This window comes from Salmo trutta, chromosome 11, assembly GCF_901001165.1.
Source record: "Salmo trutta chromosome 11, fSalTru1.1, whole genome shotgun sequence".
Classification (NCBI taxonomy): domain Eukaryota; kingdom Metazoa; phylum Chordata; class Actinopteri; order Salmoniformes; family Salmonidae; genus Salmo; species Salmo trutta.
Window position 1 is genome coordinate 7,372,270 of NC_042967.1, and position 27,943 is coordinate 7,400,212.

Sequence of the window (27,943 nt, forward strand, 5' to 3'; positions counted from 1 at the left end):
CTTTTCACTGACCGCAGCAACTCAAATCAGCTAGGCCTATTGCCATCCGCTCTGCCAAAATTGTGGGCTTCCCAAATAGGCATAGCACTACGAGCCTGTGATTTGAAACAATCCACAGCTATTTTTTTTTTTAAAAGAAGCTAATGATCCTCGATTCCTCTGTGGCCAAGTCATGCTTTCTGGTGTAGTATTTTGATTGATTTTATTTATGTATAAACATTTACTGTCCATTTATTTACCTATTGGACCCACCGCTATGCCATTTCTCTCCAGTACTATTGGCTTTCATTGTCCAGAAGCCAAAGGCAGAATCAGTCGTCATAGCAACCCATCCTAGTTGATGCATCTTTCGATTCCCCCTCTTTACTAAGGTTAACAGATTTTAATCTGTTACATGGAACCGCTATCAGGCGCTGCTGTTTATTATAGCGTTTTCCCAGGTGCTCTGTTAAGAATGGTGTTTTCCCACGAATTGCATTTTCGCAAATGTTAGAAAATTGTTTTGTTTGCTTGTTCTGTTAAGATGCATTATCGTGATTTTGGTCATTCGGAGCACTGTGGGTGGATGCTCTAATGGACCCAATTCATATGGGTCTGGTACATTTTCTCAAATGGCTGGTCACGTCGTCTGTCCGGCGCCACATTTTCCTAAGAGAAAACATGGAATGTGCCCACTCTGGTATTGGCACACGCAGATACAGTGCGGTAATGGTGCGTGGGTCAGCTGTCTGTTCACCCTCACCTGCCCACAAATGCTAATAACCCACTTGCAACCGCCCGACTATGTGATAAAGTGAAAATCTGAGGCCCTCACCTGGCTAATATAGTAAATGCCTGTAGGCTACCAGTGGTGTGTATTCATGGTTGCCAAGAGAAGCCAGATTTACTCAAATTGAAGGGAAAAAAAGTATCTTTCATAATTTTCCTTACATACGCAAGAGGCTGAATGTCTCACCGGAGAAAGCATCTGAGCGAGCGAAACAGCGCCCCTCTGTCTCTGTAGGCCATCTATCTGATGCAAAAAAAAAAAGTGACATTGTTTGCCGCCCATAGCATTGAATGCAAGGGAAGCCAACGAGCATTGGCGTTTCTCAACAAGTAGGGTAAGTCAACATGTTTTTCCTACTTGCACGCGCACGCGCACACAGAAATCAGAACCATGGACAACCATGTCTGCAGCATTAAAGGTCTTCTAGAAACACAGTGGCCTCCATCATTCTTAAATTGAATAAGTTTGGAACCACCAAGACTCTTCCTGGAGCTGTCCGCCCAGCCAAACTGAGCAATCGGGGGGAGAAGGGCCTTGGCCAGGAAGGTGACTAAGAACCCGATGGTCACTTTTACAGAGCTCCTCTGTGGAGATGGGAGAACCTTCCAGAAGGACAAGCATCTCTGTAGCACTCCACCAATCAGGCCATTATGGTAGAGTGGCCAGACGGAAGCCACTCCTCGGTAAAAGGCGCGACAGCCCACTTTGAGTTTGCCAAAAGGCACCTAATGGACTCTGACCATGAGAAACAAGATTCGCTGGTCTGATGAAATCAAGATTAAAGTCTTTGGCCTGAATGCCAAGCGTCACTTCTGGAGGAAACCTGGCACCATCCGAAGATGTGGATGTCGATTATGGCAGCCCCCCACAACTCTCTGAGGGTTAAATGCAGAAGACATTTCATTGTTGTACAACTGACTAGGTATCCCCCTTTCCCTATGGTGAAGCATGGTGGTGGCAGCATCATCATGCTGTGGGGATGTTTTTCAGCAGCAGGTACTGTGAGACTAATCCAGATCGAGGGAAAGATGAATGGAGCAAAGTGCAGAGAGATCCTTGATGAAAACCTCCTCCAGAGCGCTCGGCACCTCAGACTGGGGCAAAGGTTCACAGGACAACGACCCTAAACGCACAACCAAGACAACGCAGGAGTGGCTTTGGGACAAGTCTCTGAATGTCCTTGAGTGGCCCAGCCAGAGTCCGGACTTGAACCAGATCAAACATCTCTGGAGAGATCTGAAAGTAGCTGTGCAGCAATGCTCCCCATCCAACCTGACAGAGATTGAGAGGATCTGCAGAGAAGAATGGGAGAAACTACCCAAATACCCCAAAGCATGTGCCATGCTTGTAGTCATACCCAAGAAGACTCGAGGCTGTAATCGCTGCCAACAGTGCTTCAACAAAGTACTGAGTAAAGGGTCTGAATACTTCTGTAAATGTTTTTGCTTTGTCATTATAGGGTATTGTGTTTAGATTGAGGGGGGGGAAAAAACTATAATCCATTTTAGAATAAGGCTGTAATGTAACAATGTGGGGGAAAAAAGGGGTCTGAATACTTTTCCGAATGCACTGTATGTACATATAGTTAGGGGTAAAGTGACTAGGCAACAGGATAGATAAAACATTAGCAGCAGCGTATGTTGAGTCAAAAGTTAGTGCAAAAAAGGTCATTGCATATAGACAGGGTAGCTATTTAGCAGTCATATGGCTTGGGGGCAGAAGTTATCATATGGCTTGGGGGCAGAAGCTGTCATATGGCTCGGGGTCCTGTTGGTTCCAGACTTTGTGCATTGGTACCGCTTGCCGTACGGTAACAGAGAGAACAGTCTAGGACTTGGATGGCTGGAGTCTGACAAATTTTGGGGCCTTCATCTGACACGGCCTGGTATAGAGGTCCTGGATGGCAGGGAGCTCGACCTCAGTGATATACTGTGCCGTTCGCACCTCTGTAGCGTCTTGTGCAGAGGCCTCAGCCGCACTACTGAGCGCCTCATCACTGTCTGTCTCAGTAGCCTACTCTCTGTAAAGCAAAGTTTTGAGAACTTAGTAACAATTTTTTCTCCTGCTGAGGTAGGCTTCTAGCTGGCTAAGTAATACTAGCCAGAGCCCTTCAACGTTACTGCAATAGAAGAAGACTCTGCCGGCAGCTAGCCACCTGACTGACTGACAAATTTACCAGTTGTGCACTCCTTCTCCGAGAGTAGTTTTTTGTTTGTTGGGGGGGACCCTATGTAGACACGGCAGGAGTCACAGGACGGTTTTAAAATTGCCTTTTGTCCGGCATCTCGCAAACAAACTGTCAGCAGCATCTGTAGTTGCCTACTTGAGCCGACTGCAAGCTGGGGTAGTTCGTTTCACGTCTCAGGCTCTTGGCATGTGCCGCGAGTGTGGAGTTAACCTTTTGAAAGAGCGGTAAATGTGCTGCTAAAAAGGCAAATCCGGGAGGCAAATCCATGGGAATGCAGGCGTACAAAGCACTGTTCATGATTCCACTCGTTTACAAAGAGGCAGGCGATTAGAACTCTGTCAGATAAAGAATAAGCGTTCTGAGCTTTGTTCAACACTGGAAGTAATATTTATATGTTGACCCATAGGCTAATGGATTTTCTTTGTGTACAAAATAGTTTATTTTATTTGAAAAAAAATAGGACCTCTGTGTCATGGCCTTGCGGTCGGATACCAAGCAGTTGCCATACCAAGCGGTGCTGCTGGCAGTCAAGATGCTCTCAATGGTGCAGCGGAAGAACCAAATCTTTTCAGGCTCCTGAGGGGAAGAGGCGTTGTGTCTTCTTCACGACTGTTGGTGTGCGTGGACCATGTTAATTCCTTAGTGATGTGATATTTCACTAATAGTATGTAAACATATATTTACTTACTTTAATAGGTTCACGCTTATGCCCACGAAGCAGACAATATTTTTAGAGCGACGCGTTGTCAAGCGAAGGCGCCGGTTCAGGTCAAAACACTGTGTTGGCGCCCGCCGAAAAGAACTTGTAGCTAACGTAGTAAAATAAAACAGTACCGTATTTCAAAGAACAGCGCGCATACCCCTTTTCATTCAACCACACCCTTTGAGCTATGACGCAAGCCAATAAGATCCTTTCTCTTCAGTGTAAACGGAAGTGAACAGTGACCAAGAACAATTTCCACTTTAGCGTTTTTATTTGTTATTTGGACGTTTATTAACACCATGTAAGTCAACATATTACTAATTTAACTGCACGGCATCATATACTTCAGGTAGTGTTTAATTCTCGTTGGAAACAAGACTTGGTTAATATATGTTATCTAGGTAAAGCTAGCTAACAATGGCTAACTGTATGGCTTTTCACACTCAAATAGCCTCCATCATGGAGATGTTAGCGAATGCAGCCGTGGCAGAGATCTGTAAACTCGTAGACGACGACTATGCAGTAATCCGTTTGGAAATGTCTCAAAGCCAGAAAGAAAACAGGGTATTACGGAGGAAACTACTGGAACTGAAGGTGGCACGGGAGCGCGCAGAGCGCGTCCTCGCCAGTCGCCCCAGTGGCGTCAAGATCCTCGACCGATACAGAGGAATGGCAAGAGGTACATTTTGCAGAAGGCTGTGGCCCCGTTCCCCTCTGCGCTTGTGGCTTTAGATAATAATAATAATTCACCTGATTACTTAGATATCTTGCACAAAGACACAATATCATATTCTAACCAGGTTTTCAGCATTTTATATATGATGCATGGAACATAATCAATTGACCTATACATAGTGTAATGAAACAGCAAGCAGGGAGCAGGTCTCGAACCCTCGACCTTCAAGCCCGAAGTCCGGCGCGCTATCGACTGTGCCGCAAAAGCATGCTCGAGCGGCAGAGTCGATTTCCGCGCTTATAAACCCAGGGTCGTTACAATAGTATGTCAAGAAATTATGAGAAGTGTTACCTTACATCCTTGACCATTCTAGACAGTGTCAATAGTGTACAATATAGCATTGATCATTGACAGTAACTAACCTAAACACCTCTTTTCCCCCAATCACTCTCTCAGGTGAAGGACATCTCACTGGAGGCCACAGGAGCTTTGTGAAGCCAGCGGGACACAATACATGGAGAGATGATCAACCAATCACTGTTGATGAGGGGAGTGGAACCTCAACCCAGCACGTTATCATGATAGAGGTTAGTGTAATAGTGTTGCATTAACAATTAGTTACTTTGTAAATGAAATGTGTCAAGTTGTATTTTTTTTCATAAACTATTATGCCTGCGCGCAGATTTTCAAAAAATATATATTTCACTTAGCTCTTCACAGCGCGAGGTGGAATAGGCTATATAGGATTCGTAGTTCTTTGACTTTGTGCGATTAATTTACCAGCTATGAAACAAAACGGCGGAAGTACTTTGAAAATAGCTCATCATAATCATAATTTACTATTTTTATTCACAAATGCAAGTGAAAAGCTCGCACTGTGGAGCCCTGACCACCCGCCAACGTGGCTGGTGAAATAGACATCTTACCCACCAATGCCAAAATCTACCCGCATTTGGCAGGTGGGGGGGGGGTGTTAATTTTAGGCCCTGCATGTAACTATAAGTTCCTTGAATTTTACTTTCACGGGTGCCTTTTCATTATCTGGATAAACACTTGTGGTTTCTAGCTAACGTTACACCAATCAAAGCAGTGTTGTGTGAAGTGAAGAAAAACTTGAATGGTCAAAACCATTGATTTTGGGGCGACGGGTTTGCATAATGCTATCATATCATGCAATTATACCATTTATAAAATGTTCAGATATATGTATATTTAATACAGACACAAGGCTGTTTGGCTCATCTCAGTCGCAAATGGGAATAACTTTACAGCTGTTTCTGATTAATGAACAATGCCATTTATAGCAAAGCATTTGTATGTCATTTCACAGGAAAACACACCGCATTCACACGGATTTTCACAAACTGGACAGTTGGGATTTCTCACTTCAAACCCAAATATATCATACTTTGATTAAAACAATTACTTATTAACTTAAATCATTGTACAACATCATGGGTAAGCTATGGCCATCATCTTTCAACTCAAAAAAGTAGATTTCTGCTGGTGTGGGCATTTAAACTTCCAATTACTACCACAAAGATGGCCGCCGGTCAATTCACAGTTGAATGTCAACTTAAGTAAGAATGTGTATTCTGTTAGCTATAGTTCTATGATTTCAATAGGTTTTCTATGGATGATTCATAGTATAATATAAAACAGCTGATATTCCCATTCAAGTCAACATTCTCTGATGTATGGCCCGCCAACCATCTTTTTTGGTACCAATTGAAAGTTGAAATTGTATTCCCATTTTAGTACATTTATCAGTCAAAACATGACACGCACCACCCTGTTTTCAAGAGCATGCTGTGCCTCAACTGATGACTGGCACAACACAAACATCTCAGATGATGTAAAATAGTATAAGCTACAACATATGCAAGAAAGTGGACTTTTTTTTAGATCATTGGCGTTAAAGAAAAAAGTACTTTTTTATTTTTCAAGAAATCAAAAAATAGACAACCCTGTTTGTAAGATTTTAAATCATATCAAACTCACCCGTTTCTCTTTTGCAGTGGTATGGCGGGGTAGGCAAAATGGGTCAACTTTGGGCACCTCTATCTCATGAATGTTTTGGCACTCAGGTCCAAAATGTTACTTTCTGACCACTTCTACCATGGAAAGTTTCATTCAAATCAAAATGAGTGCGGTCAAAAAGTGATTGAAATGAAATGGAATGACCCATAGGGGAGCTTGTGAGACGTCCCTACGACATTGTTGTCGTTGTTGTCTTTTGACCAATCACATCACACCTTTTCACATCAGATCTTTTTCAGAGCTGATCTGATTGGTCAAAAGACTAATTAGTGAAAAAATATAGAATTGGGCTGCTGTCTAAATGCAGCCTTCTTGTGTCAGTATGCAGATGCAGAGGCTGCAGGTCCTGGGGTTAAGCAGGAGAGGTCTGAAGGAGAGGAGAACCCACGACACAACAGAGACATCCAGACTGGAGCAACGGCTGGAGTGGTGCCCCCTGTGGCCTTGGAGGACTCTTCCACCACCCCAGCGCAGCCCAGGATGCGACGCAGCATCACGGAGGTCAGTGGAATGCTGAACGCCGTCCTCAAGTCAGAGACCGACACAGAGACTTTAACTGTAACACAAAGGCTTTTGCACACAGGATCTGACCACAGATCAGACCCAGAGAGACTGGGGCCACTGGGCTGTTCTCCTGCTCCCAGTTCAGAGTATTTACTTTACGGTAACCCAAGCCCAAGGACGGTTCATTCTCATCAGGACTCAGGTGACGTGTTAGAGACGGGCAATGATCCGTCTTGTTCTTACACTACAGAGCTGGACACTGGCAACATATCCTTGGGTTTAGAGACACAGACTGTTCTCTCTAGAGGGGATTGGAACCGGTACAGTAGTAGTGTATACTCTGAAGAGTGCGTAGAGGGTCTGGTCGTAGATAAAGTGACTGTGAAAGTGGAGGGCGATGTCCCTCCCACGTGGAATGCAGATAGTCACCTAGGAGACGGACACTCACAGGGCAGAGATTTCTTAGAAAACAGGGAAAGCTTGGAGACGAATCCAAATGTCGTGACCCACTCCCCTTTACACGCATTCAGTGGAAGCGACCCAGTGTCCACGTCGATGCGGCCTTCCGATTCGCACAGCCGTGTCCTTTTCGATCAGGTATTGAACTCAAACGACAGGGCTAGAGCCCAGGCTCAGGGAGGGGGAGCCACATCAGGCAATAGTAAAGAGAAACGGTTCCTGTACAAGTTCTGTAACAAAGGCTTCAGCTGCACCCAGAAGGTGGAGATTCACCAGAGAGTCCACACAGGGGAGAAACTATTCATCTGTACCCAGTGTCACATGCGCTTCGCCCAAGCTGGCACCCTGAAGAGGCACCAGAGGGTCCACACAGGAGAGAAACCCTTCAAATGTACTCAGTGTCACATGCGCTTCGCCCAGGCTGGTGACCTGAAGAGGCACCAGAGGGTCCACACGGGGGAGAAACCCTTCAGGTGCCCCCAGTGTGAGAAGAGGTTCTCCCGCCAGGACCAGCTGAAGATGCACCTGAAGATCCACATGGAAGAAAGGCCGTTTGCGTAGCTACCTCAGGGTGCACCAGCAGAATAACCATTCTACTCTATAACAGACCAAGAACGTAACCATTTCTACTTGATACTGTAGCTTCTGACGTTTAGATCAAACCCTGCATTAAAGACAAAGGTGAATTTTCATTGTTGTCAACAGAACAGATCCACAGATGCATTTGGAATAACAAGAGAAACAGATTTCAGTGTTGAATATTCCTGGGTAGAATAGTGCATCCAGACATTGTGTGATATATAAGCCTAAAAAGTCTGTTACATATTGTGTTTCTACTGTTTAGGCTATATGTTTTATTACTTCCATTCAACTACTTAAATTGTTTCCCAAGACACTTTTTATTTGTTATTTTTTAATAAATGTTTTTACCCCCTTTTTTTCACCAATTTTGTAATATCCAATTGGTAGTTACAGTCTGTTCTCATCGCTGCAACTCCCGCACGGACTCTGGAGAGGCGAAGGTCGAGAGCCGTGCATCTTACGAAACACAACCCCGCCAAGCCACACAAATGTGTCGCCCGGACCGCCACAGGAGTTGCCAGAGCGTGATGGGACAAGGACTTCCCGGCCGGCCATACTTTCCCCTAACCCGGACGACGCTGGGCCAATTGTGCATCGCCCCATGGGTCTCCCAGGCGTGGCCGGCTGCGACACAGCCCGGTATCGAACCAAGATCTGTAGTAACGCAGCTAGCACTGCGATGCAGAGACTTACACTGCTGCGCCACTCGGGAGGCCCCCAAAACACTCCTAATGAGAAAATGTATGTGTATTTATTGTTGACACGTGTATGTGTGGTTTTCATATGGTGTATTTAACACTTGTTTATGTGTAACCCTTTAGACTCGTACCTGTATACGGGTTGAAAGTGGCAGATTTGGGCACTGATAATCACCTAAATAGTAATGCAGTGGCTGTACAGTAACATGCTATAAATGACGTCGGTGCTCAGGCTCGGTTTGGGTTTTGACTGACAGCTGTTCTGAACTTGAGCACAACACGCGACAAGTTGCCCCCATCTTTCCCGCTAATTGGGCAACTTTTTTGTTTTCTGAGTGAAGGAAATGCTGTAAATGAAGAGGACTTCTTGTATTTTGAAAGATGAGATGTTAAGGATTATAATAAATACCACTTTTATGTCATACAAGCCAAACACTCATGAGTCCAATTGTGCACTTCACATTTCCATATCATAAAACTCATGTCATATACAGTCGTGGCCAAAAGCTTTGAGAATGACACAAATAATAATTTTCACAGTCTGCTGCCTCAGTTTATATGATGGCAATTTGCATATACTCCAGAATGTTATGAAGAGTGATCAGATGAATTGCAATTAATTGCAAAGTCTCTCTTTGCCATGCAAATGAACTGAATCACTAAAAAACATTTCCACTGCATTTGAGCCCTGCCACAAAAGGACCAGCTGACATCATGTCAGTGATTCTCTCATTAACACAAGTGTGAGTGTTGACGAGGACAAGGCTGGAGATCACTCTGTCATGCTGATTGAGTTTGAATAACAGACTGGAAGCTTCAAAAGGAGGGTGGTGCTTGGAATCATTGTTCTTCCTCTGTCAACCATGGTTATCTGCAAGGAAACACGTGCCGTCATCATTGCTTTGCACAAAAAGGGCTTCACAGGCAAGGATATTGCTGCCAGTAAGATTGCACCTAAATCAATCATTTATCGGATCATCAAGAACTTCAAGGAGAGAGGTTCAATTGTTGTGAAGAAGGCTTCAGGGCGCCCAAGAAAGTCCAGCAAGCGCCAGGACCATCTCCTAAAGTTGATTCAGCTGCGGGATCGGGGCACCACTAGTACAGAGCTTGCTCAGGAATGTCAGCAGGCAGGTGTGATTGCATCTGCACGCACAGTGAGGTGAAGACTTTTGGAGGATGGCCTGGTATCAAGAAGGGCAGCAAAGAAGCCACTTCTCTCCAGGAAAAACATCAGGGACAGACTGATATTCTGCAAAAGGTACAGGGATTGGACTGCTGAGGACTGGGGTAAAGTCATTTTCTCTGATGAACCCCCTTTCCGATTGTTTGGGGCATCCGGAAAAGAGCTTGTCCGGAGAAGACAAGGTGAGCGCTACCATCAGTCCTGTGTCATGCCAACAGTAAAGCATCCTGAGACCATTTATGTGTGGGGTTGCTTCTCAGCCAAGGGAGTGGGCTCACTCACAATTTTGCCTAAGAACACAGCCATGAATAAAGAATGGTACCAACACATCCTCCGAGAGCAACTTCTCCCAACCATCCAGGAACAGTTTAGTGACGAACAATGCCTTTTCCAGCATGATGGAGCACCTTGCCATAAGGCAAAAGTGATAACTAAGTGGCTCGGGGAACAAAACATTGATATTTTGGGTCCATGGCCAGGAAACTCCCCAGACCTTAATCCCATTGAGAACTTGTGGTCATTCCTTAAGAGGCGGGTGGACAAACAAAAACCCACAAATTCTGACAAACCCCAAGCATTAATTATGCAAGAATGGGCTGCCATCAGTCAGGATGTGGCCCAGAAGTTAATTGACAGCATGCCAGGGTGGATTGCAGAGGTCTTGAAAAAGAAGGAACAAAACTGCAAATATTGACTCTTTGCATCAACTTCATGTAATTGTGCACCAGTTTGAGTTTGCACCAGTTTGAGTTTGTCAAGAACTGCAACGCTGCTGGGTTTTTCACGCTCAACAGTTTCCCTTGTGTATCAAGAATGGTCCACCACCCAAAGGAGATCCAGCCAACTTGACACAGCTGTGGGAAGCATTGGAGTCAATATGGACCAGCATCCCTGTGGAACGCTTTCGACACCTTGTAGAGTCCATGCCCTCCCGACGAATTGAGGCTGTTCTGAGGGCAAAAGGGGGGTGCAACTCAATAGTAGGAATGTGTTCCTAAGGTTTTGTACACTCAGTGTACAGCATCAGCGTTTCTGATCACTATGTTTGATGTACAGTTACAAGATAACCTGTTCTGAACAGAATGAGCCTATAGCTTTTAACCACAGAACACGCACCTGAATGCACTCATGACGTTCTATGCGCACCAAAATTACCATCTGTTTCTCTGAATTGTCTTGTGAAAGCCAAACACTGTAATATCATATTTTATAACTTAGCTAATCATGTTGGCAATAGAACTGCACCTGACCCAGATTGCCATTTTAAAATTGTCCGGTTCTGGATTGCGATAACAGCATTTGTGTGATGGTGAGGCTGCAGGGTTGTGTTCCAAACAAAACGACTACAAGTGTGCTTGCTGCAGTTCCTCAACGGCACAGCTAGGAGAGCAACAAAAAAGCACCTTGTAGTTGAAGACTTCTTTGAGTCATAAAAGTGCATTGAAATTATGTAGGAACTGCACACACTTTGGAGAGGTGTGTTGCCACTTGGAGTCACCAGTTAGACCTCACTCAAACCCTTGTCATTTTTTTGTCTTATGTTGCACCTACCCTACATTTTCCAGGAATATTCTTATTATGTTACTGAAAGTATCAAGAGTATTTTCAGATTTTGTTATTAACAAATGCGGTGAAAAGTATAGTAAATGTAAAATGCACATCATATTAACAGTGTAATGTTGCGATTCAGTATTGTGTCAGGTGAACTGTTGTGTCCTCTACTTTGGACGCAACAGTTATCATGATCTCAAAACTGTTCCGTTTCAATTGCTACCATGCTTATGCATTTCATATTTCTTCTGTAAGAAACATTTCAATTTAGCCCTATCCTTATACAGTGCCTTCAGAAAGTATTCATAGCCTTTGAATTATTCCACATTTTGTGTTACAGCCTGAATTCGAAATGGATTAAATATTTTTTTTAATTCTCACCCATCTACACACAATACACCATGATAGCAAAGTGAAAACATGTTTTCTGAAATGTTAGCAAATGTATTCAAAATGAAATACAGACATATCTAATTTACATAAGTATTCACACCCTTGAGCCAATACTTTGTAGAAGCAAGCACCTTTGGCAGTGATTACAGCTTTGAGTGTTTCTGGGTAAGTTTCCAAGAGTTTTCCACACCTGGACTGTGCAACATTTGCCCTTGTATTATTTTCAAAATTTTTGAAGCTCTGTCAAATTGGTTGTTGATCATTGCTAGACAAGCATTTTCAGGTCTTGTCATTAGATTTTAAAGTATATTTGAGTCAACTGTAACTCTGGCACTCAGGAACATTCACTGTCTTTTTGGTAAGGAACTCCAGTGTAGATTTGCTAATATGCTTTAGGTTGTTGTTTTTTTACATTTGAGTCATTTAGCAGACGCTCTTATCCAGAGCGACTTACAGTAGTGAATGCATACATTTCATACATTTTTTTCTGTGCTGGCCCCCCGTGGGAATCGAACCCACAACCCTGGCATTGCAAACACCATGCTCTACCAACTGAGCTACAGGGAAGGCTGTTGTCCTGTTGAAAGGTGAATTAATCTCCCAGTATCTGGTGGAAAGCAGGCAGTTAGCGTAGTTTATTTTTTATCCTGAAAAACTCCCCAGTCCTTAGTGATGACAAGGATACCCATAACATGATGCAGCCACCACTATGCTTGAAAATATAGAGAGTGGTACTCAGTAAGGTGTTGAATTGGATTTGCCACAAAAATACACTTTGTATTCAGGACAAAAAGCTAATTGCTTTGCCACATTTTTTGCAGTATTACTTTAGTGCCTTGTTGCAAACAGGATGCATGTTTAGGAAAAATGTTTTATTCTTTACAGGCTTCCTTCTTTTCACTCTGTCAATTAGGTTGGTATTGTGGAGTAACTACAATGTTGTTCATCCATCCTCAGTTTTCTCCTATCACAAGGACGCCTGTATCTTTGTAGTGACGGTGTATTTATACACCATCCAAAGTGTAATTTAATAAATTCACCATGTTCAAAAGGATATTCAATGTCTTTTTTTTTTTCTTCTTTTTTTTTTACCCATCTACCAATAGGTGCCCTTCTTTGCGAGGCATTGGAAAACCTGTAGGGTACTGAGATGAGGTAGTCATTCAAATCATGTTGAACACTATTATTACACACAGAGTCCATGCAACTTATGTGACTTGTTCAGCAATTATTTATTTTTTTACTTATTACAGCTGACTTATTTTTTTACCCACAACATATTTATGTCCACCATGATGAGTTTAATAACAAGGAAGTCATTATGTAACTACAGTATAGGACTCGTGTAGTGGGGATGGGTAAACAAACACTCCATGTTGAAAGTGTGTTTATTATCTGTGCATCTGTACGTACCTGAGGGAGTGTATGTCGGTGTAATCTGTATCACCTCTCTTCCAGGAGGAGGAGGGTCCAGAGGTGCAGCTAATAGAGGAGGGGTGTGAGGAGGGTCTGGGGAACCCTGAGGGGACCATGGTCATGGAGGACAACCAGACTACACCTCCTCCTGAACCCACAGAGGAACCAGCTGAGCAGCACAGGACCACACACAGTCTCACTGAGGTGAGCCCACTGTGAACTACTGTCTGAATGATATTAGGTCAGGGCCCATATCCACAAAGTCTCTCAGAGGAGGAGAGGTGTGGAACCATGCCTTTGAATCATCAAAGTATTAAAGAGTGTCAACTAATCAAATCAACTAACATGTTTGCATAGTACTCATCGCAATCCCTCATTGCCCAATCAGAAGATGCTCCATAGCAGGGAGCTCCATATATTTATATGTACGTATTCTTATTCCATCCCTTTAGATTTGTGTGTATTAGGTAGTTGTTGAGGAATTGTTAGATTACTTGTTAGATATTACTGCACTGTCGGAACTAGAAGCACAAGCATTTCGCTACACTCGCATTAACATCTGCTAACCATGTGTATGTGACCAATGTTTTTTATTTGATATCAGATTTCTTGATCCAACATCCTCTCACTCTGTATCTCTTACAGTCAGTAGACATGGAGGATGGGAAGCCTGATCTGCTGCTAGTCAAAGAGGAGACAATAGAAGATGAACCAGAGAGCATTGATCTGCTGAGTGGACTAAAGATGGGGGAGCAAGGTAAGGGAGAAATACATACAGCCTACATACAGTAATAGATCTTCAATGGGAATAGTAATACATATAGCCTACATACAGTAATAGATCTTCAGTGGGAATAGTGAGGCACCTGGCTATTGTTTTTTTTGTAATTTTCTTCATTCAACATTTTTTATCAATACTGCTTATGTTTACATACAAAAACACACATTATAATGTATGAACTTAACTAGGTAATTGACTAAAAAAACTCCATATGTAGAGTTCTCTGCCATGTTTATAAAGTCTATTTTGTTACCTCTTCCTGCAGGTGGTTGGCTGGAAGCTAACAGAGGAGACTGGGAAGCCATCTTGGATTCCCAGACAGGTGCAGCCAAGGACCCGGGAGATGACATCACTGAGCAGGTCAGGACCAGAGGCAACATAGTGGAGGTCAGTGGATGGGACAGCATCCTTAATGCCGGGCTAGGGAACAACACTGTTAACCACAACCAGAAACAGACAGTCGAACATAAAACAACAGCCAAACTTAGTTTCCATGACAACAGACTGGCTGAGACCAGGGCGAGGCGTAGATTTGGTCTGCAGGGACGGGGAGGTGTCCGTATGCGACGGGAGAGAACAGACACAGACTCGGCTAGCGATGCTCCGTCCTGCTCCTATAGTTGTCATTCAGAGAGACTGATGGAGCCTCAGGTTAACCCCCTAACAGATGCTGCCTTCAGCCTGCCTTCCATAGGATCTATCAACTGGAACATGGACCCTGCGACAACACAGACACTCCCTGGCCTTCGTCCTCCTCACACTCTCCTAATGTTAAACCAGACCTCAGACAATGCCAGTGCCTCAACACTAAATGGCTACAGAAGCCCATTAACAAATGACAGTAGTACAGATGGAATCATGCTACCCGTGTTCGCTCTATGGGAAAGCCTTTAGTTTCCCCAAACGGGGAGATTCACCAGAAGATACACACGTTCGGCTACCAAGTGTGCCAGGTCAATTTCTCCAACTCCTTTAACTAGGACAGGCACCAAAGGGTCCACACGGGATAAATCCTACAGCTGCCCCCAGTGTGAGACGAGGTTCTCCCACCAGCACCAGCTGAAGATGCACCTGAAGGTCCACACAGGAGAGCGGCTGTTTGCTTGTACGCACTGCGGGAAGAGGTTTTCAGAGAGGAGCTACCTCAGGATACACCAGCAGAAAATGCACATGGCCCATGTATAGTAATGTAGTACTAGTTAGTTTGTTTGTAGAAAATTCTGTTGGTTTTTGGTGTAGTAGGGAACTGGATGAGGTGACATGAGGAAAGAATGAGTATGATGAGACAGAGTAGATGATATAGTAATGGTTGGTGTGATTGTGTCTGTAAAAATGCTTCACTGATGAAGAGTGACAACTATGTCCCTTTAGGTTGATACTGGTGTTTTATAGTGAGATAATGATAGTGCCTTAATTCATGTTTTCTTGACATGAAGTAGTAAAAATCAAATCAATTTTTATTTGTCACATCCCCCGAATACAACAGGTGTAGACCTTAACATGAAATGCTTACTTAACCAACAATGCAGTTCAAGAAATAGAGTTAAGAAAATATTTGCTCAAAAACTAAAGTATAAAATAAAAAGTAACACAATAAGATTACATAACAATAACAAAGGTATATACAGGGGGTTCCGGTACCGAGTCAATATGCGGGAGTACAGGTTGGTCGAGGTAATTGGACATGTAGGTAGGGTGTGTAATGTAAGGTTTAACCTTTTCCAAAGTATTCTAAAATTAATTTCATGAAAGTGAGGGTACCATATTTACAGAAAAGGTAAAGTGTTACCATAGTGAGAAACATTATTCTACTTGTCACATATATTGTTTTGTGCAATAAAAGTACTGTATTTCACGTTATGTGAGTGTATGCCTAATTGTATGACAAATACAAAATTGACTCTGTGCTGTCTGACTTGGTTATTTTTGTATCATTGCAGAGACTGAGTTTCCCTTGTCTCAGTCGAACCAAAACATTATACTTAATTCTTGAATCAACACATTTGTATTATTATTTTTATAAATAACACCAATGGCTCCATATTGTTGGGTACTTGAATCACATTGTTAGAGATGGGCTTGAATATAGTTAACATTTAATAATTATTGTCATGTTTTTCTGTGTACAGCAAAGAGTTTCTTATATAAACCTTTATGTTCTTCTGTACAATTTGTGTTTATAGTCTGCAGTCCATGAGGACCAGCTGATGTCTGGTGTTGCTGGCAGGAGAGACTGGACCTCTGAGGCGGCTGGTCACAAACCCTGGCCCCGGATCAGGACCCTGGATCAGGAGCCATCGCTCTTCCTTTCCGAGTCGGAACAGGGATCAAACCACAAGGGGCAAAGACTCCACACAGAACACAACCAGTGGACAGGTGGACTGAACAACCTCAGACCTTGTAGTCATCAGAGAGACAGAGGCTCCAGTCAGGGATCCAGTCTGCAGCCCAGACCCTTCTCTTCACAGTCTCAGTGCAGGGATGAAGCAGGGCCTGGGGCTGATAGAGATAGACTCTCCTGTTCCTATGATTCAAACACCACAGTATCCATGATGAACAGAGCAGGTCACCTGGGGCTTCAGCCTTCATAGAGAGTGGGGGGTGACCCCCCTGGTGGTAGTCTTCCTCAGCTTCCTCAGCTACCTCAAGGTTACCCCACCAATACAGACAGGGTCAGGATGGGTGTTCACCACAAGAGGTACCTAGCCTATAACACAGCACACAATCCCAACAACACCCAAACAATGGCTAGAGGTCAAGGAGGGAGCTCAAAGACTAACCACCTGAGGGTGGTGGCTCCTGCTTCTACCTCCTCTGGTGTCATTGGGTCACAACGTGGGAGGCTGAGCATTAGGACGGACGCCGACAAGCCATACGCCTGCCCCACGTGTGGGAAGCGTTTCGCTAAGGTGAACTATGTGAAGCAGCACCAGACCGTTCACACCAAGGAGAGGCCCTTCATGTGTAAACTATGTTACAAGAGCTTTTCCTTCCTTAGTAACCTCATCAGACATAGGAGTGTCCACAATGGGGAAAAATCGTAGCAGTGTGTCTTGAGATGTACACAGGATATCTGGGAACCATTCTTTAGCTGAAATATTCCAGTTATCATGTGAAGTGTCCTGGGGAAAGAGTTTTTTGGGGATTACTAATTCCCTCAATTGAGCATCTGGGTGCGGTCACATGATACAGACTTGTTGTTTGGTGTGCTGGCGTTGTAAAAAATGCTGTCATTGAAGTGTAACACTATCGGTTGGTACATAAATTCACTCTGGCTATCTACTCCGATATAATGACCGGTGTCAGTAAACGTTGGCAAAAAAACATTCAATTGTTGCCAGCAGCACAGTGACAGTCACTAACGCTCTAGATAACATGAAATCTGTTGGTACCTGTTCTCTATGTACTATAATTAGGTTATCAAATCTGTTAATAAATGAGAAATCATGTTGTCCTTTTGATGTGTTGATTTTGATTTGCTTGTTTATCATTTAGAATTAAAATGGCCTTAGTCTCCTTGGCTTCCTTCTAACCTATAGGTTTCTGTCCTTGCCACCGAGGGGCAGCAGGTAGCATAGTGGTTAGAGCGTTGGGCCAATAACCGAATGGTTTTACAGCTTAGCTGTAAAAGCTGGCACTGTAAAAATCTGTCGTTCTGCCCCTGAACAAGGCAGTTAACCCACTGTTCCCCGGCCGTCATTGTAAATAAGAATTTGTTCTTAACTGACTTGCATAGTTAAATTAAAAAATACAAAATGGGATCTAGCCAGTCATTCGTTTTTTGGTCAATTACGGACTGCTCTGAGATTGAAAGGGTTTCCACTATATTCCACAGCCACAAAGTAAAGATTGGATATATCGTGAAAGTTCATGAAAACAAAAATATACTTTTTGGTCTAGATTTAAGGTTAGAGTTAGGCATAAGGTTGTCAGTGTGGTAGCTCATCTCTAACATGTAGGCTCAGCATTCCTGAACAGTCCCAAGTCAGAATGTTGAACAAACTACATTTCATCTTACTTTGTCCATATGTCGGATGTAATCTGATACAAAATATCCACAAGGAAGTATTATCAACTCGACATTAAGTATATCGGTTTTTATTTTCAATACTGATGCAATTCACACGTGACAAACACTTGCACAATATGGGCGACCCTAACCGAACCATAGACCGAACAGCAAACACCTCCAGCTGATTGAGAGGAAAGGTGCTTCGGTCGACTACAATCGGCTCGTTTACATATTGTGCAATTTCGTGGTATCCTGTTGGTAGTTACAGTCCTGTTCCATCACTGCAACATACCGACCGACTCGGGAGAGGCGAAGGTCAAGAGCCGTGCGTCCTCCGAAACACAACCCAGCCAAACCGCACTGCTTCTTGACACAACGCCCGCTTAACCCGGCTGCACCAATGTTTCGGAGGAAGGTACAGGACTCGCTCATGCGCGATGGGACAGGAACATACCTGCCTGCCTTTTGGGGCCGTGCATTATCATGCTGAAATATGTGATGGCAGCCATGCTGGTTATGTGTGCCTTGAATTCTAAATAAATCTAAATAAATTCTAAATAAATCACAGACATTGTCACCAGCAAAGCACCATCACACCTCCTCCTCCATACTTCATGGTGGGAACCACACATGCTGAGATGGTTGGAAGCAAAAACCTCCAATTTGTACCAGACCAAAAGGACAAATTTCCACCGGTCTAATGTCCATTGCTCGTATTTCTTGGCCCAAGCAAGTCTCTTCTTCTCATTGGTGTCCTTTAGTAGTTGTTTCTTTGCAGCAATTTTACCATGAAGACCTGATTCACGCAGTCTCCTCTGAACTGTTGATGTTGAGATGTGTCTGTTACTTGAACTCTGTGAAGCATTTATTTGGGCTGCAATTTCTGAGGCTGGTAACTCTAATGAACATATCCTCTGCAGCAGAGGTAACTCTGCATCTTCCTTTGCTGTAGAGATCCTCATGAGAGCTAGTTTCAACTTTCAAAGTTCTTGCAATGTTCTGTATTGACTGACCTTCATGTCTTAAAGAAATGATGGACTGCCGTTTCTCTTTGCTTATTTGAGCTGTTCCTGCCATAATACGGACTTGGTCTTTACCAAATAGGGCTATCTTCTGTATACCACCCCTACCTTGTCACAACACAACTGATTGGCTGAAACGCATTAAGAAGGAAAGAAATTCCACAAATTAACAGGTTAAGAAGGCCCACCTGTTAATTGAAATGCATTCCAGGTGACTACCTCATGCAGCTGGTTTAACACTTTTTTGGTTACTACATGATTCCATTTGTGTTATTTCATAGTTTTGATGTCTTCACTGTTATTCTACAATGTAGGAAATAGTAAAAATAAAGAAAAACCCTTGAATGAGTAGGTGTTCTGAAACTTTTGACCGGTAGTGTAGAACATGCACAGGGCCCATGTATGATATGAGGTACTAGTTAGCTTGTTTGTAGTTAATTCTGTTGTTTTGGGGTGTAGTAGGGAACTGGATGAGGTGAACTGAGGAAAGAATGAGTATGATGAGACAGAGTAGATGATATGGTGATGGTTGGTGTGATGGTGTCTGTAAAAATGCTTTACTGATGAAAAGTGACAACCTTGTCCTGTTGTTTGATGCTGGTGTTTTATAATGAGGAAATTATATTGCCTTAAGTCATGTTTACTTGACATGAAGTAGTGAAGGTGTTTAATGTAATGTTGAACCTTTTCCAAAGTATTCCAAAATTAATTTCTATCAAAGTTTAGGTACCTGATTTACAGAAAAGGTAAAAAGTTACCATAGTGAGAAAAGTTATTTAACTTCTCACATGTATTGTTTTGTGCAATAAAAGTACTGTACTGTAAAGTCAGTGTATGACCATTTTGTTTTAAATAAAAGACAAAATTGACTCTGTGCTGACTAGGGCAGGTATATTACTGGAAACTACCAGAATTTTGGTGTCTTTCTAGGATTTGATGTAATCTATCATAAGACATCTAGTTGCCTTTTTGGGTACTTCAGATTATTACAGGTGTCTGTAATCATTTCTGGCCCTCTGTGTGCCCTAATATATGAAATAATTAGATAAGATGATTTTCAAATAGAATGACAAAGCTGTAAAACATTATCCTAAATAAAAACCAACATAAGGCCCGATTCTGACTCAGGAAATTACGTTTTTCTTACGCATGCCTTTCCCTTGCACTTCTCAGTAGTTGGTATTCAGACTTACCTTGTGCAGGTGTGTAACGGCTTTGCTTTTTTTTTAATTCAACTGCTGAAAACCCTCCCATTTGCTGGCAAACACATTTTCACATTAAGTTTTCATTTAATAGGGTTGTCAGTACATTTATCTTAAGCCATCCCTTTAAATACGGTGTACCTTTAATTCTAATTTTGTCCACATTGAAAGAATGGATTCAGAAAATCAGGATCAAACAAATAAATATCTAAATATATGCATATTCATCTCCATTTCAACAACAGCTGGTAGATGTAAAAAAAATACTCTGTGTAGATTATTTAGTAACATTTTGGGGTTAGGAAAGTATGTATGAATCATTAAAAATACAAGTTTGGAGAGCTTTTATGCACTAAATATATTGATGAATAATAACTAGTGTTTTGATTCATCCTGAAAGTTGTCATATTCAAGTTCAACATGAAATATTTGAAGGGGGAAAAAGTGTACAATAGGGGTTGAACAATAGTCCTATAAATCAACCCTAATTCTCACTAATCATGGAACTATATGACAATGCTCCAGTCGTCGTGAACCGTGCGCCAGGCTCCAGGTTTAACCTGCTACTTGTGGTCTGAGTTCCATAATGATTAAGATAGTCTACATGTCCCAAATTATTGCACAACATTAGCCTAATATGATCGACTAATCCTAGTGACCCCCAGGAACAATTTACAAGGTTGTGACAGAGGAAAGAAAGGTAAAGGGAATAGAATGATGCAAAATGTAGGCTACAAATTGTAGAAAACTAACACAAGTGACAGTTATAAATGTATGTGGGTATTACTGATTTACTCCCGATAGTGGCACATTTTTAACATGATACAAATTGTAAAATCAAACGGAGAAAAGCCCGGGTATAGGCTATAATTCAAACATTCTAAAGGCATACATCAAATTATGAGGGCACACAATTCAAATTCTGAATAACAGCATAGCTATTTATAGCCTTTTTCACAGTGGAAAAAGGGCTGCAATACATGTCATGTTGATATGATTTTCAGTTTGCTTCCATATGACTGGTTTCACATTCATCTCCAGGGATCATTAGGAAAAATAATTTAAAACAATTGCTATATGTATTTACAATCCCCTTCTCCAAACGGATTACTCATTTACCGAGCTCTTATCAATAGCTCTTATCCATTTAGAAATTACAGTGCATGGAGAATGCTGTTAATTCTATTGTAAAAAGTAGATGATTTTTCCACTTGGAACCGGCAGGTTCGCGGCGACCTTATTCATGGTTTCGTCGCATGTAAAGGTGGTGGAATTATGAGGGGAATTAAGTCAAAGTCAGAATACACCTTATCTGTAGACACACCCCCATCACACCTTCATTTCTTAGTTCTACACACTAAACGAATAGCAGGTGAATAGCATGCTACTCTCATGCTTAAATTCAAGATCAGGATACGCATAGAGAGAAAAGTGCATAACAAGGGAATAACATTCCATTTACACAGGTACACAATCGGGCCTTAGTGAATACCATTGGTGTTTAACATGAGGGTTACAGCATGAAATATATATATATATATATATATTTTACATGCTTATTTATTTTATAATGTCAACGTGTATTTGTTGTCAAACTGGTGTCAGTTGTGAACCCAGTCAATAGTTGCAGAGTTAATTGAAAATAACGCCATTGTTGATTAGATAACTTTTTCATTAAATTGACTATTTTCTCTTGAACCAGATGGTCTATCTACTAGAAACTCATGGACAATATGGACACAGATATAATAAATGAACAATATATATGAACAAATGTTTTTAGTTATTAAAGTAGAAACGACCGAAGATTGCCATAGATTCTGTTAATTACCAAAATTACTGAAGATTCCAATAACTTTGGTTAACTACCGGTAGGTTTGCAAACCTAGTGCTGACTGACCTTATCTCAGTTGAACCAAAACATAATATTTAATTCTTGAATCAACACATATGGAAATGGTTTACAATAAACTCCAATTGGCTCCATATTGTTAGGTACTTGAATCACAGTGTTAGAGATGGACTTGACTGTGGTTAACATTTTATAATATAATTTCATGTTTCTGTGTTTACAGCAAAGAGTATCTTATATAAAGCTTTATGCTCTTCTGATCAATTTGTGTTTATAGTCTGCGGTCCATGAGGACCTGCTGATATTGCTGTTGCTGGTGAGAGGAGAGAGTAGAACGTTTAAGATGGCTGGTCACAAATCCTGGCCCCGGATCGGGACCCTGGATCAGGAGCTGTCGCTCCTCCTTCCCAAATCAGAACCAGGAATGAACTATGAGAGACAGAGACTCCACCACACAGAACACAACCAGTGGACAGGTGGACTGAACAACCTCAGTCCCGGTGGTCATCAGAGAGACAGAGGATCCAGTCAGGGTTCCAGTCTGCAGCCCAGACCCTTGTCTTTACAGTCTCAGTGCAGGGATGGAGCAGGGCCTGGGGCTGATAGATAGACCGTCCTGTTCCTATGATTCAAACACCACAGTATCCATGAACAGAGCAGGGAACAATGTGACCAAGCACCAGACCGTTCACACCAAGGAGAGGCCCTTCAAGTGCAAAGTATGTTACAAGAGCTTCTCTTTCATGAGTAACCTTACCAGACATAGGAGTGTCCACAATGGGGAGAAAGCAGTGTGGTTTGAGTTTTACACAGGGGATATCTGGGAACCATTCTTCAGCTGACATATTATAACTATCATGTGTCTTGGGGTGAGGGTAATTAACCACATACCCCTTATTACCCTTTGTTAACTTGTCATTTGAAACAGGCTTGAGTAAATGTTTTTAGAGAAATAGTAAACCTAGGCTAAAACAAGGAGAGTTGAATATTTACTGAGGTAATGTAGATGGAATAGTCAATCTAGGGTTGTTCCATCTGATTTTAATCACTTTTGACCACACCCCTTTATACATATTTCCCCATGGCAGAAGTGGTCAGAAAGCAACTTTTTGGACCTGAATTCCAAAACATTTAGGAGATAAAGGTGCTCAAAGTTGACCCATTTTGCATACCCCACCATACCATGAGACATCTATGTCTTCATCACTGGAAAAGATAACAGTTGAGTTTGATAGAATTTAAAAGCTTACAAACAGGGTTGTCAAACTATTTTGTAATTATTATTTTTTTAAGTCAAACAAATTATTAACTTTTTTATCCTTTAACATCAATTACCTAAAAACGCAAACTGTGTTTTTTCACCCAACTTTTAACCTAAATCCAGTTAAATTGTTTGTTGATTTCACATTTAATTCAGGTTAATTGACAAATCAACCAAATGTAAATCAAAACTAGATGTTGAACTGACGTCTGTGCCCAGGCGGGGGATGTCTAATGGTGCAAAATGGATCAACTTTAAGCACCTCTATCTCCTAAATGTTTTGGCAATCAGGCCCAAAAAGTCACTTTCTTGACCACTTCTACAATGTGCAAATATGTATAGAAAGTTGGCGTCAAATCAAAAAGTTATTGAAATCAAATGGAACGACCACACCCTTTGAGCTATGATCCCAACCAATAAGATCCTTTCTCTTCAGTGTAAAGGGGTGCACCATTTGGTGTGACGCAGACCCGGTGGAGAATGCAAGACTGAAGTGACCCTGTCGGTACTTTTGAGTTTTGATACAGAGTTATTACCTGATAAAGTAATGTTAGGATATGTAAGTTATCCGGTGAGAGCTTTTGTTCCAAACCCCCTACAGTGGGACAAAAGAGTGTGTAGTTTTGGTGCGAAAAGCTGTGTGTGTCAATTGTGGGGGTGCTCATGCTGCTGGGGATCAGAAATGTCCTGTGCGAGTGAGACAGGGTGAGGTTGCCAGGGTGAGAGCAGTGAGGAAAGTAGAAGATGGAGGGCTATGGGTGAGGGAGCCTGGAAGGATCAATGTGAGTAATAGGCCAGTACAGAGTGACTCGAATAGTTTGTGCTTTAGTAAGGTTGGCTTCTTGGTGTTTATTACTATGGTTATTAATTGTACCGCACGGATGGAATGGAAATCTCAGAAGATACATTTCGTTAGTAGCAGCAGCAGGGAAGTTTTTGGGTGTCAGAGATTTTAGTGCAGAAGAACTACAGGGAATTTTGAGAGGAAGGGTTCCATCCTAGTATTTGTTAGGGCCAAAGTAGTGGGAAGGAGTGGTGGGTTTGTTGGGGAATAGTGGTGTATATGAAGGGTTAGATGAAGGTGCAGTTTCTTTTTCCTATTCCCCTTTTCTGTGAACAAAATGTGCGATTCACACTCTGACCTGTGAAGGGCAGCGATACACAACAAAGCATCTAGTCAGAAGGTGTCGTATGCTGAGGCAGTGAAGATGGGTCAAGGATCCCGTTGAGTAGTAGACTTTTGCCAGTACAGAGCGATAGGCCTACAAACGAAACGTGCTTCAATAAGGTTGCTTTTTTTGCGTTCATTGCCAGGGTTATCAACTGTACCGCAGGAATGGAATGTAAATCACAGAAAATAGGTGTTGTGGTGGCGGCTGCAGAGAAGTGCTTGGGATTATGAGAAATTACTACGGAAGAGTTACATGGTAGCGTTCTGTCCTCCCAGGCTGTTGGAATGGTGGATGATCAGATAGGGTCAACATAATGGAATGAGGGGTGGGTTTTTAATGAATGTTGGGTTAGTTGGCAAGGTTTTTCCTTTTCCCATTTATACTCCAGTCCAGTTGATGGCGGTAATGCAACGTTAATATTGGATGCCAACCGGAATTAAATTGACTGAAGACGTAGTCTGTCGAAAAACCAAACCAAAAAAAAGTAGTAAACGGAAGTGAACAATATTTTCAAAGTTAGCGTTTTATTGTTGTATTTAGACGTTTATTAACACCCTAGAACTCAACATATGCTCATTTAACGGCACAGCATCACATACATACCCAAGGTAGTGTTTTATTCGCGTTGGAAACAAGACTTAAATTATAGGTTTTATATAAGGAACGCTAGCTAGCTGTTAACGTTAGCTAATAATGGCTAACTGTATGGTTTTTCACACTCAAATAGCCTCCATCATGGAGGTGCTGGCGAATGCAGCTGTGGCAGATATCTGTAAACTCGTAGACGACGAATATGCAGTGTTTCGTTTAGAAATAACTCAAAGACAGAAAGAAAACGGGGCATTACGGAGGAAACTACAGCAACTGGAACTGAAGGAGGCACGGGAGCGCGCAGAGAGGACAATGACGCGAGGGCGCGTCGTCCCAGGGAGTACTACGAGTAGTGTCAATATTCTGGACCGATACAGAGGAATGGCAAGAGGTACATTTAGCAGAAAATAAATAGCTCAGCGCCTGTCACCACGTTCTCCTCTGCACATGTGTTCAGATGTGTTAATTGGGTCATGGTCCGTTTTTTGGCTAGTATGCAATAATTCTCCTGATTACTTAATTTCGCAGACACAATATCATATTCTAACCATATTCTTGATTAACTGCATTTCCTATTATTTACTCAATGAAAACAATGTGATGCATGGAACATAATACAGAGATCAATAAATAGTATATCAAGAAGTTATGAGAAGTGTTTCCTTACATCCTGGCCAATTATAGACAGTGTCCAAACTGTCAATAGTGTTCAATATAGCCTTGAGCATTGACAGTAGCAAACATAACCTCCTCTTTATCCCCAATCACTCTCTCAGGTGAAGGACATCTCACTGGAGGCCACAGGATCTCTGTGAAGCCAGCGGGACACAATACATGGAAAGATGACCAACCAATCACTGTTGATGAGGGGAGTGGAACCTCAACCCAGCATGTTATCATGATAGAGGTTAGTGTCATAGTGTTGCATTACAAATTACAGTTACTTTGTAAATCAGATGTGGCCCATTTATTTCAGAAAGGCTTCCCTCAGCTATTAACTTGCTTACATGTACATCATAATTTATCTGCCATAGGGGAGCTTGTTAGACTTCCTTACAACATATTTATCAAATTCTACTCATGTACTGGTAATAACCCCCTCTCTCCTTATCAGTCTGCAGATACAGAGGCTGATGGTCCTGAGGTCAAGCTGGAGAGGTCTGAAGGAGAGGTGGACCCACAGCATAGCAGAGACATCCAGACTGGAGCGCCCCCTGTAGCCACGGATGACCCCACTACTGCCCCAGTGCAACCCAGGACCCGACGCAGCATCACGGAGTACAGTGGAATGCCGAACGCCGTACTCAAGTCAGAGACAGACACCGAGACTTTAACGGGGCTGGGGCGACTGGGCTGTCCTCCTGCTCCCCGCTCAGAGTATTTACTTTACGGTAACCCGAGCCCGAGGACGGTTCTGTCACATCAGGACACAGGTGACGCGTTACAGACTGGCAATGATCCGTCATGTTCATACGCTACAGAAACGGAGATGATACCTAGTGATATATCTGTGGACTTAGATACACAGACTAATCCAATGAGAGGGGACTGGAACCGGTACAGTAGTAGTGTATACTCTGAAGAGTCTCTAGATAAGAAAGGGGAGGTTATAGTCTTAGATGACATGATTGTGAAAGTGGAGGACGACACTCCTCTGACATGGAATGCAAACGAAACTCACTTAGGACACTCGCAGGGCAACACCAGTGACTTCTTAGACTACAGGGAAAGCTTAGAGACAAATCCAAATGTCGCAACCCACTCCCCTTTACACGCGTTCAGGGATCGCGACCCAGTGTCCACGTCAATGGGGCCTTCCGATTTACACGGCCGCGTTCTTTTTGATCAGGTATTGAACTCCAACGACAGGGCTAGAGCCCAGGCTCAGAGAGGGGGAGCAACATCAGGCAATACAAAAGAGAAACGGTTCCTCTGCAAGTTCTGTCACAAAGGCTTTAGCTGCCTCCAGAAGGTGGAGAGTCACCAGAGGGTCCACACAGGGGAGAAATCCTTCAGCTGTACCCAGTGTGAGAAGAGGTTCTCTCACCAGCACCACCTGAAGAGGCACCAGAGGGTCCACACAGGGGAGAAACCCTACAGCTGCCCCCAGTGTGAGAAGAGGTTCTCCCGCCAGGACCAGCTGAAGATGCACCTGAAGGTCCACACTGGAGAAAGGCCATTCGCTTGTACACACTGCGGGAAAAGGTTCTCAGAGAGGAGCTACCTCAGGACACACCAGCAAAAACACCATTCAACTCTATAACATAGAAAGTAAACATTCCACTCGATAGCTTCTGACGTTTAGATCAAACCCTGCATTAAAGACAAAGATTAAGTTTCATTGTTGCCATCAGAAAAGATCCACAGATGCATTTGGAATAACAAGAGTAACAGATTTCAGTGTTGAATATTCCTGGGTAGAATATTGCATGCAGACATTGTGTGATATATAAGGCATATTATAAGTCTAAAAAGTCTGTTACATAGTGTTTGTACTGTGTAGGTTATATAATGTTCATAAATGCCTATTTCATTACTTCCATTCAACTACTTAATATGTTTCCCTAAACACTTTTGAGAAGATGAATGCAGTATCAAGTTCATGCATATTTTTTGTTGTGACGTGTGGTTTTCATATGGTGTATTTAAAACTTGTTATGTTTAATAAACATATAATGGGACTTTTCCTTAAGAATTTTATTCACCCCCCTTGGATTTCTTCAAATTTTGTAATAAAGTATAATTAAGATGGATTGAATTGTCATTTTTATCATTAAAATCACCAATGTCCTAATGGGGACATCCCTGAACAGTTTACTTCCTGTCCTGCAGCTCAGTTCAGAATGACGACTGCATCTTTTATGTGTCTGAGTGGTTTAATACAT

At 42.4% G+C, this 27,943-nt stretch overlaps 2 protein-coding genes across 3 annotated transcripts; both read left to right on the forward strand.

The window, feature by feature from the left end:
• Positions 1-3,859: 3,859 nt before the first annotated feature.
• On the forward strand, positions 3,860-27,811 carry LOC115201862 (zinc finger protein 583-like). Of its 2 annotated transcripts, none has more exons than XM_029765739.1 (3): positions 3,860-4,339; positions 25,835-25,965; positions 26,173-27,811. In XM_029765739.1, exons 1-3 carry the CDS (start codon positions 4,078-4,080, stop codon positions 27,319-27,321), a joined length of 1,542 nt encoding a protein of 513 aa, XP_029621599.1. In that variant the 5' UTR covers positions 3,860-4,077; the 3' UTR covers positions 27,322-27,811. The 2 variants fall into 2 exon arrangements, with proteins under 2 accessions (XP_029621599.1, XP_029621598.1); XM_029765738.1 differs by lacking the exon at positions 3,860-4,339 and adding an exon at positions 24,945-25,449.
• Positions 4,901-15,207, forward strand: LOC115201945 (zinc finger protein 300-like). The gene is made up of 3 exons (XM_029765836.1): positions 4,901-4,923; positions 6,698-7,833; positions 14,987-15,207. The coding sequence occupies exons 1-3, from the start codon at positions 4,915-4,917 to the stop codon at positions 15,129-15,131; spliced, it is 1,290 nt and encodes a 429-aa protein (XP_029621696.1). The 5' UTR covers positions 4,901-4,914; the 3' UTR covers positions 15,132-15,207.
• Positions 27,812-27,943: the final 132 nt, after the last annotated feature.

Excerpts from the sequence above, each read along its gene's own strand:
- LOC115201945 (XM_029765836.1), top strand. Across the intron at positions 7,834-14,986 it reads TGCCCCCAGTGTGAGAAGAG|GTTCTCCCACCAGCACCAGC; the intron begins GTTCTCCCGCCA and ends GTGTGAGACGAG.
- LOC115201862 (XM_029765738.1), top strand. The coding sequence starts at position 25,161 with ATGGCTAACTGTATGGTTTTTCACACTCAAATAGCCTCCATCATGGAG. Across the intron at positions 25,450-25,834 it reads ATACAGAGGAATGGCAAGAG|GTGAAGGACATCTCACTGGA; the intron begins GTACATTTAGCA and ends TCACTCTCTCAG. Across the intron at positions 25,966-26,172 it reads AGCATGTTATCATGATAGAG|TCTGCAGATACAGAGGCTGA; the intron begins GTTAGTGTCATA and ends TCTCCTTATCAG.